General features: G+C 42.5%; 1 protein-coding gene across 1 annotated transcript in view; it reads right to left on the reverse strand.

Moving 5' to 3' along the window:
• Positions 1 to 16,138, reverse strand: part of CCNYL1 (cyclin Y like 1) — a 37,768-nt gene that overhangs the window by 17,314 nt on the left and 4,316 nt on the right. Inside the window, exons 2-4 of the mRNA XM_064160982.1 lie at positions 2,813 to 2,887; positions 2,231 to 2,265; positions 1,346 to 1,446 (exon numbers count right to left, since the gene is read on the reverse strand). Coding sequence (XP_064017052.1) covers positions 1,346 to 1,446; positions 2,231 to 2,265; positions 2,813 to 2,887 — 211 coding nt within the window. The remainder of the gene's footprint in view (positions 1 to 1,345; positions 1,447 to 2,230; positions 2,266 to 2,812; positions 2,888 to 16,138) is intronic.

Genomic DNA, 16,138 nt, shown 5'->3' on the forward strand with positions numbered 1-16,138 from the left:
GGGTGGCCTCTCCTCCCAGGCAACCAGCAACAGAACAAGGGGACACAGTCTCAAGTTGTGCCAGGGGAAGTATAGGCTGAATGTTAGGAGGAAGTTCTTGCCAGAGAGAGTGATTGGCATTGGAATGGGCTGCCCAGGAAGGTGGTGGAGTCACCATCCCTGGAGGTGTTGAAAAAAAGACTGGATGAGGCACTTAGTGCCATGGTCTAGTTGACTGGATAGGGCTCGTGCTAGGTTGGACTGGATGATTCTATGGTTGATTCTATGATTCTAAGAAATTACCAAACTACCTAAAATAACAAATGTGTGCTAGTTTGAAGCAGGCTAGAATGTTTTGGTGAGAAGAACTAGATTACAGGCTGTGAAAGGAAAACAATGGTGATGTCTACTTCCCTCACAGGCTTGCTGACATGTATAATAACAAAAAGCAAAACATAGATAACCACTTTTGCTGCTGCTGTCGTGCTCTGGGCTGCATCTTACTCTCTAACCTCACCCTCTGTTTCTTTTCTAATCCACTTTGCCTCCTAACCCCCTGGCTGAACCTCTATTCTTCCTTGGGACTGGAGTACGGTTGAGAGGGGCAGGGGGAAGGTGTAGGGGTGGTTGAGAGCCCCTCCTGGGGACTCAGGTTTCTGGGAGGGGAGTTGTGTTTCTGCATTACCTTTTGTCTTGTATATTTCTGTATATAACTGTATATACTGTAAATATCTGCTCGTATATTGTGCTAGATGTAAATATAAGCTTCATTTATATTTCCAGAGCCGGCTGAGTCTAGTCTGGGTGATTTCTAAAGTGTGGGGGGGGGCGGGGAACACCCAAACCATCACAAAACGCTAAAAGAAGTAGCAAGGCTGGAAGTCCTCTGGAAGCCAGCAACATGCTGTTATCCACGGCTAGAGGGCAGAAGAACATCACTGGCAAAGAGCAAACCCGAGTCCCGCAAGCTTTACCTCCCTACAACTCCGTACAAAATCCATTTCAAGTTTTCCCAGCTCGGGAGTTTCTGGATTTTGCTTTCCGTGTGAAGCCTTTTTGCCCCCCACCTCAACACACATCTTTAAATCCAAAATGCTGACACACTTCTGCACGGCTCCACACTCTCAAGTAAACTATTTTCAAATACAACAGAACATTAACTTTGTAACTCAAAAGAAAGTATCTTACTTCAGCAGCCACAATTAACCAGATGTTTCCCCCCCTTCCATGACAGACCTGAATGAGGAATGCTGTGGTCCTCTCACTCAAGTCTGCCACTGGCTTTGTAACAGGCAAGATCATCGCAAAATCCCCACTAAATCTCGCAATGCTACTTAGACCCTTAGTAATGATACATGGTTCTTACCACTTTATTGTGCTTCTAAGGTTAGGCTGACTGACAGTGCTGTCATCTATAAATATCGTTGAGCATGAGCTGTATTTTTTTGTAAGCTGTCCAGGAGAAATCTTAGAGGGGAAAAAAGAGAAGAAAAAAAGAACAGAAAAACATTAAAGATGTTGAATTCTGTAAGCTTTGGTTTACCACACTTAACACTGGATTTACATTTCAACTAGCTGCTGCAGAGGAGGGTCTTTATAGGGAACTGCTCCTGCTACCCTATAGCCATCAGGTTCCTAAGGATTGTATAACATAGGTTTATACATCATCTCTTGTAATATACAAAATTACACGAATCTATTCAGTTTATTGATGGAATTTCATCTTTTTTATATATTTTCTTGATGTGTCAAAGCCAACTAGTATTTGGGTAAGAAGCTACAAGCATATTTCCAGATATTAAAACATACTGATTATCATCAGCATGTTAAACAACTTATAATGTTTGTCCATCATTCTCTTTCCCTGCTGAATACATTTTTTACAGCAAGTCCTATGGCAATGCTCAAATAGCAAGTCATTTAAGACTTAACCATCTCAGCTGAGAAATTAATCCAGTCTCATTTCTGCCTAAAATAAATGTAGACTTGTATTTTTGCCCTTGCTGTTCTGAAATGCTTAAGACTGATACAGTGACAACAAAAAAATCCATTCTTAATCTTTTGATTTTCTATGCTCTACGATGCTGTGCCTCTTTATTTTTTAAAGACAGGCAAAGATAATTCAGTTTTATCTTGCTAAGGAGGATTTGGAACACATGTACTATACCTACAACTACTGCAGTTGTTTCCTCAATTTGTCTCAGCATGCTAATGTTATCTATAAAGCACACTAAGAATCTGCGTTACTTACATGATTGATGTGATTACTCTTCCTCTTCTCTCGCACTAGAAAGGGAGAAACAGTGTGAATTGAAAGGCTTCTAAAACACATTCCCAAATCACATTCAATAAAAGTAATTCTGTTAGCTTAGGCTTCTGAAGTGTGTCAGTATTAAAAGTTTCAAATTTTACTTTAGGTGTCTGCAAAACCAGTGAGGAAAAAATACTGAGGTTTTATCAGTCTAGTAAACTACATACTACTTCCAGCTTCCCACATACACATACATTTAGGAACTGGTCAGTAAAAAATCCTACCCCTGCTTGAAGCTTGAATTACACAAGTGAAGACTGCCTTGCTCTTTCAGGCTACTAGGATCTACACTTCTGAAATCTTCTGACATTTAAGTGACCATAAGAACAAGTGATTTCAAGTGTGAAGCAAACCAGGCTATGAACACATTTTAGTGTTAACATGCATATTATGAACCCCTGTGCTTTGAAAGAATAAAAGCAATTTAAGAGTTCTCAAGTTGTACAATTAAAATGGGCTGTTATTTTTCCAGTTTTTCTTCCACCTCTTTTCAAATCAGAAAAAAAAACCAAAACATCTTACCATCTGTTTGAGACTTGCTCAGGAAAATTGTGCTTGCTCTGGGATGGTCAGATGGATTAGATTCCAAGGCTAAATCTGAAACAGAAATGACAAAAAGAAAGACCTTTAACAAAAGCAGATGATTAGTGCAACAGTTCCCACACAGCCTTAAAATGCTCAAGCAGAGTGATGGAGAGACTATTAGAAACACATGGAACAGGTTGTCTCTAAAACAAACCCTTACTTTTGACAAGATAAATACAAATTTGACATTTTCCCCACTGGAGAGGAAAAAAAAACAAAGAAACCTGTGGACTTATTCCTACCACCACGAAGCTCCCAAGTACTTTATAGCTTCCATCAAAACAAAAACTGCAAAGAGAAATCTCAGGAAACAACATACAACTTCAGAAGTCAGTGAGCACTCCTGCCTGTTAGGGTAGCTGGATGTGGAACGTGCACAGCAGAGGGCAGAAAGCTTGAACTCCACCAATAAAGGCAGGAAATCATTATAATCTAGTATGTAACTTTTACAGTGATGATAAATACCAAAACATGAACCTTATACTACTCTGTTCTTATGGAATTTCAAGCAAAACCTTGTCCAGCTGAAGAACTACTGAAGAACAAAAACATTGCTTTAATCTTTTGCCACAATGAACCAGTCATGACATTAGATGAGGATATATTACTCCATTAGATTATTATGGAAGTGATCACTAAAAAGATTGTTGATGAAACTTTAAACATCATGATGAAATTGAGCTTCACCAGCACTGCAAGAACAAACAGCTCTTCTGAGGAACTCATGCTACAGACACTGATTTTTGTGGACATATGAACAGAATAACCTGGTGCTGTCATCCTGTACATTCTGGCAGGAGCAAATTCACATGCATTTACATTTGTCAGTCTGATGTGTGTGCTGCTCATGCCATGCTAACCGTAAGAGTATGCGAGCTTGCAAACTTGCATGTCAGCGGTTCAAGGTGGTGCGCCAATGCAGTTGCCACACCTTTAGAAAACAAAAGTCCTCTGAAATCCACCATCAACTCTTAACAAAAAGGGGAAAAAAAAAGTCTCAAGAGCTTTTTATGCACTCAACCAACAGAACTCTGGTTAAACAATAGCCAAACTATGCAGAAACTAGCTTGGAGCTCTAAGTCTTAGGTATGTGAATGCTTTTTGCCACTGCACCTAACCCACAACACAGCCACAGCCCTCATGCGTCACCAAGTGAATGTAACTGCATGAGTGCATGTGTTTCCAAGACTTCTTATTCCAGATTCCCACTGGTACACAACATTGGTATCCAGACCTGAATGTTTTCCAACTACTTGTCTTACAACATCAATGACCTTAGTCTAATAGTATTACTCTGAAACTGCCCCAGGATGAAGGCCACTAATTTTGAATCTCTGCTGTATAAGCAAGGTAACCAACATTTATCTAGGAGCACAAAAAGTGTTCAGGAGTTTCCTCCCCTCTCAAAAAAGGCGAGTCAGCTACAAGAGCAGACCACCTCAACCAGGTTTTAAAAGCTAACTTACAAAACCAGTATTTCTATTTTCATCTTACTATACTTATTCATGGTACACAATGAAGAGATGCTTGAACTTAATCATGTGGTTAAAAAAACGTAAGAAGTCTTGGTTTAGAAGCTCTAGATTGCAATTGCTTGTACCTGAAGTATTACTAATACACCAATTATCAAAAAAAAAAAACCCAACCCAAAATCTAGGGCACAATAGTCTGCTGTACTGGCACATTTTCATTACCATTTGTGATGTCTCAACAAAAATAGTGTCATTGTTTACAATTTCTAATACTGATTTAGCACTATCACTTTTAAGTGACAGTATAGAAATCATAGAATCAACCAGGTTGGAAGAGATCTCCAAGATCATCCAGTCCAACCTAGCACCCAGCTCTAGCCAATCAACTAGACCATGGCACTAAGTGACTCATCCAGGCTTTTCTCAAACACCTTCAGGGACAGCGACTCCATCACCTCCCTGGGCAGCCCATTCCAACGCCAATCACTCTCTCTGGCAACAACTTCCTCCTAACATCCAGCCTATACCTCCCCTGGCACAACTTGGGACTGTGTCCCCTTGTTCTGTTGCTGGTTGTCTGGGAAAAGAGACCCACCCCCAGCTGGCTGCAGCCTCCCTTCAGGTAGCTGTAGACATCAGTTCTAGTTTCTAATGCTAGCCCTCTACTAAAACAACCTGAACCAACAAAATTTGACAACAGATAAAGGAATGCACTAATAATGGAAAATATTAAACAACTTTTTAGATTTGAGGAAAGAATGAGTCAGAAATGAAACGTTTTGCTAGTCTATTTAATAACTTAAATAGCATCAAGAGGCAGAACAGGACTGTAAGTGGCTTAAAAATAGAGATTATTACTATTAGCAAGTTATGATGCAAGCAGAGCAAACAATTCAGAATTCATTTGTTACGGTTCAGCTGCAATTTTTAGAGTAACTGCATAAGCCAGGTTAGACAGGACCTCAGGAGGTCTCCAGTTCAAACTCTTGCTGGAAACATGGTTAGCTATCAGCTAGGCAAAGCTAGGCTGGAAACATGGTTAGCTATCAGCTAGGCAAAGCTAGGCTGCTCAAGGGTTTTTCCAGCTGCGTTCTGAAAACCTCCCATGAGGGTCCACAGAGCTCAGATCACCTTTTCCACTGAGGGAGACTAATACCTACTGGGCTGTGGAACTCACTGATTAACTCCTAACCCAGGACTATGTGTCTCTCTGTGGTGGAGGCTTCTCTATGCCTCTACATGCCTGGACATGTTTTTCTGCCAGGACCCACGAGGCAGTAAACAGGTCGTGTAACACACACACACCCAGTCCGTGTACCCTGGGGTCTGCCCAGGTGATACCCTATTGGGAGGTCCAGGCATGTCTCTACTGCCTATTGGGGCAAGGTTTGGCTTACTGCCAGCCTGACTGGTCACTTTAGATGTCCAGATGAGCCACAAATCTCGGCCCAGAGCCTATAAAGAGGGGTGCATAGGTGCACCACGTGGTCAGAGGTTCAGAGCATTCAGACTCAGCTCTGATCCACAGCAGCACCCTGCTGCCCTGACCTGCTTGCATGGCCTAGACACAGGATCAGGCCTTACTCACTTGCAAGCATTACTGAGGCTCAGACCTCTTGCATTGATCTCAAGGTGCAGTTAAGCTGTCTGTGAGCCCTTTGAGAAGCAGAGCGCAGCACGCCTGCACTCCATACATATATGGGGAGCTGAGAGCCCCTGCCTCAGCCTAGAGCAGCCATACATGCTGGCTTGCTGCCTTGCATTTATCACAGTATCACAGTATTATTAGGATTAGAAGAGACCTCACAGATCATCAAGTCCAACCCTTTACCACAGAGCTCAAGGCTAGACCATGGCACCAAGTGCCACGTCCAATCCTGCCTTGAACAGCCCCAGGGACGGCGACTCCACCACCTCCCCGGGCAGCCCATTCCAGTGTCCAATGACTCTCTCAGGGAAGAACTTTCTCCTCACCTCCAGCCTAAATCTCCCCTGGCGCAGCCTGAGGCTGTGTCCTCTCGTTCTGGTGCTGGCCACCTGAGAGAAGAGAGCAACCTCTTCCTGGCTACAACCTCCCCTCAGGTAGTTGTAGACAGCAATAAGGTCACCCCTGAGCCTCCTCCTCTCCAGGCTAAACAATCCCAGCTCCCTCAGCCTCTCCTCATAGGGCTTGTGCTCAAGGCCTCTCACCAGCCTCGTCGCCCTTCTCTGGACATGCTCAAGCATCTCAATGTCCCTCCTGAACTGGGGGGCCCAGAACTGAACACAGCCCATCAGACCCTGCTTGCCCGGCATATACTGCTTATCAGCTAAGTCTGGAAAGATGCAGAGCCAGCAGACCCTCAGACTGTCTGCAAACCTGCAAACACAGCCTGCCAGCTGTGAGACCGTGTCAGAAGCTGCACGGACAGATCCTTCTCCTGCACCGGAGAAATCTTGCCAGCTGATCATCCCTGGAAACAGCATCCAGAAGAAGCAACAGCTCCAAAGCAGTGACCACTTTACCCCAGGAGAGAAGGATAGAGAAATCCTATTTAACCCAGAGACTGGGAACCCTTATCATCCCTGCAAGCCGGGACAGATATCAGCTTCACCCCAATACTGAGGCACACGCTGAGACAGAATCACGGGAGGGTGATTAATGATTAATATTCAAGAGCAACACATCTAAGCAAGCTTTAATTCCTTTGTAATATAAGTTACCTCTGCCTTTAGAGCACACACAATTTCAGCCCTTGCTGGGCAAACAGTATAGCTGTTAAGAGGCATTTAGCCTAAGGGAATTTCTGCCTGTCTATAGTTGTTGATAATTTGGTATTTCCAGTTAATAATCAATCCCTGTAAATATATCCCAAGCTGTTTTCATAAACTTGCAAACAGACCCTGATTTCATAGTGGCTGGGGGCGGTACAAATTTGTAAATATTAATTTTAATTTTTAAAAAATATAAAAAATCAATATGGCCTCAAATTAATTTCTCACCTCCCCCAAACAGAGGAGGAATAGAGAAAACCCCTCCACGACACTCTCCTTGCTGAATTTCACAAGGCTCCAACCTACATACCTGTTGCCTGACAGGGTGACATCTGCAGTTTGGGTGCACTCCATTGCCTCCTCCAGGTGACTGATAAATGTTAAACAGGACAGGTGCTTTTTGTCTCCCAGGGAAGAGACAGTATAGCACAACGCCCACGCTCCCTCACACCATGAACAAAATACACCAACATCTTCACTTCCCTGAGGTTTTTATTTACTTTGACATCATATGACTTATTAAAGCTTGCTTCATATATATATTTGCCTCTGCTTGTGCTCTGCCAGCTCCTCTATCCATGCTTCTTAGACGCCAAAAATCAAGCCTAGTGCTAAAAGCACTACAGTAACTACACACATCCAAATACAACCAACTTTCATCCTAGTCAAGAAGGGTCTAAGACATGCATCACTGCAGGATGCACCAAGGGGCATACCTTCAACATGGCTACACAAGGCAAACCTGCCTTCTGAACCCAAGCAGACCCACGCATTTGAGAACAACAGTGAAGGAAAAACTGACTCTACCGGCTCCAGTTCCACAGTGTCTTTGCCAAACACAAGATGCCTTCTGCTGGACAAAGCACAATACAGATTATACAACCAGTTATGGTACTAATGAAGTCCAAGACACGTTGTACAGCCCCTGGCACAAAATCCAACAAGAAGTGATCAACTGTAGCTAGGCTTCTTAGCTTAGAGTAACGTGACGTTAGCAGAAACACTACATCTGCTTTTGTATTGCAAGAGACTGCAAAGATTCATTCAGTAGACTCTCTCCCTGTAGCTTTCCCCTTCTAATGAGCCAGAGAAGATTAACCATCCTTTCTGTGCCATTCTCCCAGGACAGTGCTTTTTTCCAAGCAATGGAAAAAAGGAGTCACACATTTTTCTCTTCCTAAACTGTCACTGCTGTTAATGAAACACTAAAAAGCAACAGCAATACAGCTGATGAAGAAATTGTCAGGCAAGAGGCAGATAAGGACATGAGAGGAGGCAAAATGTTAATGGGAAACACAACAAAACAAAAGCCAGAGGATGAGATTAATCTGCCAGTAAACAATCTGACTCACAACCAACCATAATTCCAAATATTTTATTCTGGTAGCACTGACAAGTCCAAACCCAAGATATCTAACCCTGAAAATAAGGATAAGTCTAGATTAGGAGCTGCATCAGAAGACACGTGACAGAAAGCTCAAGCTTCACAAAGTTCAGAGAAAATGAAAGACACATGGCATGCCACACGATCAGAAATACTGGGAATTAAAACATGCAAATGAGAGAAGCAACAGGATGATATAAAAAGCAAGAAAACAACTCCCAAATAGTTCTGTTCCAAAGGCTATCAATAGAAGTAAAAACACACTTGCTATTGGACTCTCACTCAGGGGTAAAGATGTGTGGAGAGAAGATTCCCACCACAAATTAAACCTGTGGGAGCAGTACCATAATACTGTGATGCTTCAATGTCCCTCTATCTCAGAGAACTGTGTATTAAAAACAGGCTTCCCCTTTATTCCTGAGAATCTCTCCATGCCATTCATTCACATGGTACTAAGAAGCTTGTCAAATCAATCCTGTCTCCAATAGGAGCACAGAGGAGCCTGAACTTCCTTCCCTCTCTCATCATGCTCATTTTAAAGAGTGCCTTGCAGACTTCTTGCCCTTCAGACAATTCCAGCTACTTCTGCTGCCGCAGTGCACTCCACAGGCTGCTAAAGAGCATGCAGGACAGATCATATTACTTTTGAAAGCAAACCTCTGTCCCTAGCTCAAGATCTTACATCCCTTCCTCAACTCAAAATCCCCCAAAACCTTACTTTTACTCATCTATGACATATTAGAATGTGTGGGGGGGTTTGGAATTTAAAATGCTAACTAGTTGTCTACTGACTTACCTCCATGGGTGAATCCTAAGGGCATTTTACACACTGCATCCTGATACATATATTATCTCATAAATAAAGCTGACAAAGATGTCACTAAGTACCAGCCCTTTGACAATTTCATTACTTTAGAACAATAAAATATTGCATTTCCTTTAGTATTTTTAGCCCCACTCTCTGCTTTACTAGATAGCAGTGCTAACATTTTGACACTGCACATAACTAAAGCATTAAATAAAATCAGCTCTTTGCTGCAAATTGAGATTCTTTCCTTGCTCACTGTATACTAGCTTTAATGCTTGAGCTTTCCTTATAGTTCATTACCTTAGTGTCAAAGATGCAAGTTACTTCATAATCCAAATATAACATTTAAAAACATACTGAAGTATGCCAACACATTTCAAAAAGCCTGTTATTCCTAACAATAACTGCATACAAAATTATTTGCCTTTTAAATTATGTTATTCTATTTCTGTTCCTAAAAATCCTTCCTAGAAGTGACAATTCTGGTTTCTCAATTCAACTTGCTTCTACTCCTAATGAGTCACACTGACTGCACCACTGAATCCAGCACATGGAGGTTGTTTTCCATTTGTCTTCACCTGTTATGACCTTAGTTACATGTAGGCTATCGTATCCTTTCAGTGTTCCATGGGCCGCTTCTTCCCCAGGTATGGACAGAATGAAAGCACTTTATCTCCCAATTATTTGTCTTCAACAGAAAGAGATGGATTCAAGAGACATGCAACTTGCTCTGCTTTCATAACTAAACCAAGCACATTTGATACATAAAGGATCTGTTCTGTAACAAAGTACTTCCTCAGACAGGAACTGTTTTGAGAGAGAAACTTGGTGAAAGCAATCTCAAGCAACACTTGCATATGCACAGGTCTCTTACAAGCACTCCTAACCACTCAGGAAATCAACTCTTTATTTAAAAAGAAACAATCAAAACCAACCCCCACAGCTGACCTTTGTTCACAGAAAGACAGAATCCTTGAGGCTGGAAGAGACCTCTTGAGATCGCTTAAATCCAACACCCTGTTCAAGCAGGGTCAGCTAAAGCAATCTGTCCAGGATTGTGTCTAGGCAAGTTTTAAATATCTTCAGACCTCACCTCTGGGCAGCCTGCACTAGTGCTTGATCACCCTCATTGTTAACTGATGACTGAAGTATGCTTCCATGTATTTCATTAGGTATCTGCCAGAGTTACAATCGCTTCTAGTACACACTTTAGCTAGATGGAACAGCCAGGAGTGCTTCAAATTCCACAGTGCAGGGAGTACCAGTTAAAAGGGTGAAAAACCAGAAGGCCCTAGGATTTTATCTTGGAATTAGAAAACAGTAGTTCATAAGATAAATCTTAAAAGTAACTAATGTTTTGCTAAAGATGCTTTTCTGTACTGCATTTAAGGCAGGACCATTTAAAAAAAGACTAAGAATTGGTTCCATGCTGTCCACTTTTTATTTCCCATACAAGCCTTCACACATAACACAATTCACTACCAGGAAAAAATAAAGCAGTCTGATACATTTGATGACAAGCCAGTGTTAGTTTTCATACTGGAAAACACCCAACAATGTTTGATTACTGTAATGACTCAAGACCCTTTCAGATCTCTGAACAGAAGTAAAGCTGTGATATACACACAGAGCTCATGCAACACTACAGAACATTACCTGATTCACAGTGGGTTTTCTAGTGCAAGCTGTTGATGTAAACCTGGTATGTGCATCACCTCCAAGCATGATCTTCAGTTTTATTAATGTGACTTTACTACACAAAGAGCACCAAGCTTTTCAAGCCATTTTCAAGAGTCTTCTCCTGAAAACACTAGTTTTCTAGTGAGTGAAATGAGTGGATGTTCAAGCTCTACCTATAATTAAATAAAAACAAGTAGTTTTAGAAATCTGAAGTGGAGCTTTTTGGCAAGGATCTGCAGATCTAATGTTTGGGTTTTTAATATTTGGTAGAATTTTCTTCTTGCCTCCTAAAGTCACTTCATCCTTTGTGTGGAAGAAATACTGTTAGAAACCTTAATCCAGAAATACTGTTAGAAACCTTAATTTAATGTGTAATGCAAATTTGGGAGAAGCAGGCTTTTGTGTTTTATTAGCTAGTGTTTGTCCCTCTGCTAGTCAGCTATTTGGTATGACACAGATTACACTTGAGAGAACAGAAACTTCCAGCCACAACATCTACTTTGGCAGGTAGAAAAGAGTAAGCCTCCTAATGAAAGCTGAAAGTGGAAATGATTCTAGAGAGAAGTTATATGGAAACAGTAAAACAACCCCAAACCCTCAGGTTAGCCATGTACTTCCTTTCAATATTTCCTATTTCATGAAAATCTCTCAAGTTATAATAGCTGTTATCCTGGAAGCCTGAAGAAACACACTCACCTAAACAAACAAATCAGTTTCTCTGTATATGAGCTTCATGTATATATTGACTGTTCTTAAAAACCTAAGGCTTACAGTAACTTGCTCACTGCAGAAGTCTCCAAGATTTACTGAAGAGAGAAAATTGATAGAGGATTCCTTAGCTGTCAGCAGTACCTATGCCTAGGAACAAAAATACAGATACTATACCGTGCCAATTATTTCTTCTACTTCCAATTCCCAAATCTGCAGAGCAATTACACCATTGTTTCTGAACAACTTAGTAATTGTGTCACTTCTATTACAGGCACTTTAAAGACCATTTTTTAAATGCCAAGACATTAGGCATCAAGTAAACAACATGGGAGGTGTTTCAGGCTTGTAGACTTAATTAATTGACATTTTCAAGACCCCGTACTACTTGTAACTGCTGCAGTTATCTTTGCAATTCATTCCTAGTCAGTTACAGGAAAGAGATATTGAAAGTCCTGGGGAAAGAAATATGAACCTAAAGAAAAAAAAAAAGGAGGAAACACCCTTAAAGGACCCAGAGAATCAGTTGGTTTTCACCCTAACTTCTCTTATTTGACTAACTGGACAATGGTATTTGCCAGCCTATGCAGCCACAGACTTTCAAGTAGCGAGGCACAAACCTCAACACGAGATGGCTAAGCTTTTCCTGTGCTGAAAACTGCTGGAACAAAAGAGCTGACTCCTTGCATCTAACTGTTGGTTTTTTTTTTTTAAATTTATTTTTGTGTAATTTACTAACATTTTAAATAGGATATTAAAAAAATAGATTAAAAAAACCCTCCACCCACATGCGTGCTTGAAATAACCTGACATCCTCTGGCAGAGGAACAAATGAACCTTCTGCAAGGACACTTTAAGACAAGCTGTTGGTGAAATCAGTTCACAGACAATACATTTGAGTATCTGTTCATCTTCAACAGTGTTTAATAACTGTGGCGTGCAGGCAACTTGAAGCTCACCCCTTTTGGCATGGCATAGACTCTAGAGTTAGGGGCCTGCTGAAAAAGAAAAAAGTAGGCTCAGAGTTGCTTGAGGAGTTCACCTAGGCATGGCAGCCTGTTCAGGTAAATTTCACTTCATTCTCTATTAACTCTCCTCTTCAAAGTCCCTTTCAGTTTCTTCATCCATCTAATCTTTGTGTGATGACTGTATCCCACTCAGCATCTTTCCTGATTCTCATGTCTGTCTTTTCCTTTGCCATTCTCCACCACCCAACCCACCCTTCAAGTTTTCCAGGTGATGATACCAGATTATTTTGTCCCACCAGTTCAGTGGGTCAACAATCTTCCTCATGGTTCATGTAAATCAGGCATATCTCTGCTCTAAACTGCTGATCTCAGTAAACAGCAGTGGTGGAGTGAGATGTTGTTTTCAAGTACAAGTGAGAAAAGTATGTCAAGCGAGGTCTTGTTCTAGTTTTATCCAAGGATCAAAGAATTTATGAAAACTTAGTCTGCTTAAACAGAGATCTGGCAAGAAAGTGATAGTCACAAGAAGCTCTCTCGCAGACAACCAGAAGAAAAATGACAGGATCACAGGATATTAGGGCTTGGAAGGGACCCAAGGAGATCATAGAGTCCAACCCCCCTGCCAGAGCAGGACAACACTATCTAACACAGATCACAGAGGAACACATCCAGACAGGCCTTGAAAGTGTCCACAGGAGACCACACAACCTCCCTGGGAAGCCTGTTCCTGTGCTCTGTGACCCTTACAGTAAAGAAGTTCCCCCTCGTGTTGAGGCAGAACCTCTTTTGCTGCAACTTACACCCACTGCTCCTTGTCCTATCTCAGGGAGCAAATGAGAACAACCTGTCCCCCCCTCCTGGCCAGCCTTCACATACTTACAAACATTCATCAAATCCCCTCTAAGTCTTCTCTTTTCCAGACTAAAAGCCCCAGGTTCCTCAGCCTCTCCTCATAAGCCATGCCATCCAGTCCCCTCATCATCCTCATAGTCCTCTGCTGGACCCTCTCCCCTTAAACTGGGGAGCCCAAATTTGAACACAGTGCTCAAGATGAGGTCTCACCAGGGCAGAGTAGAGGGGTAGAAGAACCTCCCTTGATCTGCTGGACACACTCTTCCTAATACACCCCAGGATCTCATTGGCCTTCTTGGCCACAAGGGCACATTGCTGTGCCATGGTTAACTTGTTATCCGCCAGGACCCCCAGGTCCCTCCCCACAGGACTGCTCTCCAGCAGATCACCTCCCAGCCTGTACTGGTGCAGTTTATTACTCCTGCCCAGATGCAGGACTCTGCACTTGTCCTTGTTGAGCTTCATCTGGCTCCTCTGTGCCCAGCTCTCCACTCTGTTCAGGTCTCTCTGGGTGGCCACACAGCCTTGAGCTGTATCAGCCAAGCCTCCCAGCTTGGTGTCATCAGCAGACCTGCTGAGCAGACACTCTGTGCCCTCCTCAATGTCATTGATGATGATGTTGAACAGGACTGGCCCCAGCACTGATCCCTGGGACACACTGCTAGTCACAGGTCTCCAGCTGGACCTGGCACCATTGATCACCACCTTCTGAACTCCACCTTGCAGCCAGTTCCTAACCCACCTCACTGTCCACTCTTCCATCCTACATTTCCTCAGCTTGCTCACTAAAATGTCATGGGAGATGGTGTCAAAGGCCTTGCTAAGGTCAAGGTAGACTACATCCACTGGTTTCCCTGAGTTTACCCATTCAGTTATGGCATCATAAAATGCTATCAGGTTAGTTAAGCACAACTTCCCCTTGGTAAATCCATGCTGACTACTCCTGATCACCTTCTTCTCTTCCAAGTGCCTTGAGATGCCCTCCAGCAGGAGCTGCTCCATCATTTCTCCAGGGATGGAGGTGAGGCTGACTGGTCTATAGTTTCCTGGAACCTCTTTCTTGCCCTTTTTGAAGACTGGAGTGACACTGACTCTCCTCCAGTCCTCAGGCACCTCTCCTGTCTGCCACCATTTGGCAAAGATGATGGAGAGTGGTAGAACGATAATATCAGCCAGTTGTCTCAGCACCCTTGGGTGCATCTCATCTGGGCCCTTGAACTTGTTAATGTTTAATTTGTGTGACTGACCCCTAACCCAGTCCACACTGACCAGTGGGGAGCGTTCCCTCCTCCAGGCTTCCTCTCCTTCATCCAAGGTCTGGAGTACATAGGGGAGTTCAGCCTGAGGTGTAAAGTCTGAAGCAAAGAAGGCATTCAGCAACTCTGCCTTCTCTGCAGCCTCAGTTGTCAAGGCTGCCTCCTTGTTCAGTAGTGCCCCTACACCTCCCCTGTGCTTCCTTTTCCTACTGATGTATTTGAAGAAGCCCTTCTTGTTCTGTTTTACTTCCTTTGCCAGCTTCAGTTCCAAGAGGGCTTTGGCCTTCTTTGTTGCTTTCCTACAAGCCTTGACAACTTCTCTATAGTTCTCCCAAGTGACCAATCCTTTCTTCCATGAATTGTAAGATTCCTTCTTCCCCAAGATTTCCTTCAGCAGCTCCTTATTCAACCATGCAGGTCTCCTAGCACGTCTAACCTGATTTTTTATTCAGGGGAACACACCTAGCTTGGGCTTGGAGGAAGTGGTCTTTATAAATTAGCCAACTGTCTTGGGATCCTTTACCCTCCAGAGCCTTAGACCATGGGATTTCTGCAAGCATGTCTGTGAAGAGCACAAAATTAGCTCTGCAGAAGTCCAGGGTTGCAATTCTAGTTGTTGCTCTGATTCTACCCATTAGAATACTAAAGTCCACCATGTCATGATCACAGGAAAAACAGAAGCCTAAAATAAAGATTAGCAAACACTCATTTGGAAAACAAAGACAAAAAAACTCCCCAACCAACAAATATTAACCAGCAAACAAATACAACAGAAGCACCAAACAAACTAAAAAACAGTAATCAGCACAGCCCAAATGGCACATTAAAATCAAAGAGCTGTAATTTCTAAAACTAGATAGGAGAGCCTTTTGGGTCAAATTAAACTGCTTTGGACTGTTGCTTGCACACTGAAAGACAGAACACCTAGTGCTCAACTGAAGAATCAATTAGCAGCTTTAGGTTCATTTTAGCTTTTGACATTTAGCATTAAAAGAGCAGACATGACTCTGTTTAGAAGAAACTATTGTTTTCCAAGTTAAGTTCATTATCATTTAAAAAAGTTTGGCTTACCATATTATATCACAAATGCAGGCTCACTTATCATTCTGAAAAAGTGTGCACTGAACCGGTTATAGCTCAGGATCTTGAGAACCATTAAGTACAAACTCACCCCTTAAATTCTCTCTTAGCAGTGGATTTAGAATCATAGAATCAACCAGGTTGGAAAAGACCTCCAAGATCATTCAGTCCAACCTAGCACCCAGCTCTACCCAGTCAACTAGATCATGACACTAAGTGCCTCAGCCAGGCTTTGCTTGAACACCTCCAAGGATGGTGCCTCCACCACCTCCCTGGGCAGCCCATTCCAATGGCAAATCAC

This window comes from Pogoniulus pusillus, chromosome 2 (assembly GCF_015220805.1).
Source record: "Pogoniulus pusillus isolate bPogPus1 chromosome 2, bPogPus1.pri, whole genome shotgun sequence".
Classification (NCBI taxonomy): Eukaryota; Metazoa; Chordata; class Aves; order Piciformes; family Lybiidae; genus Pogoniulus; species Pogoniulus pusillus.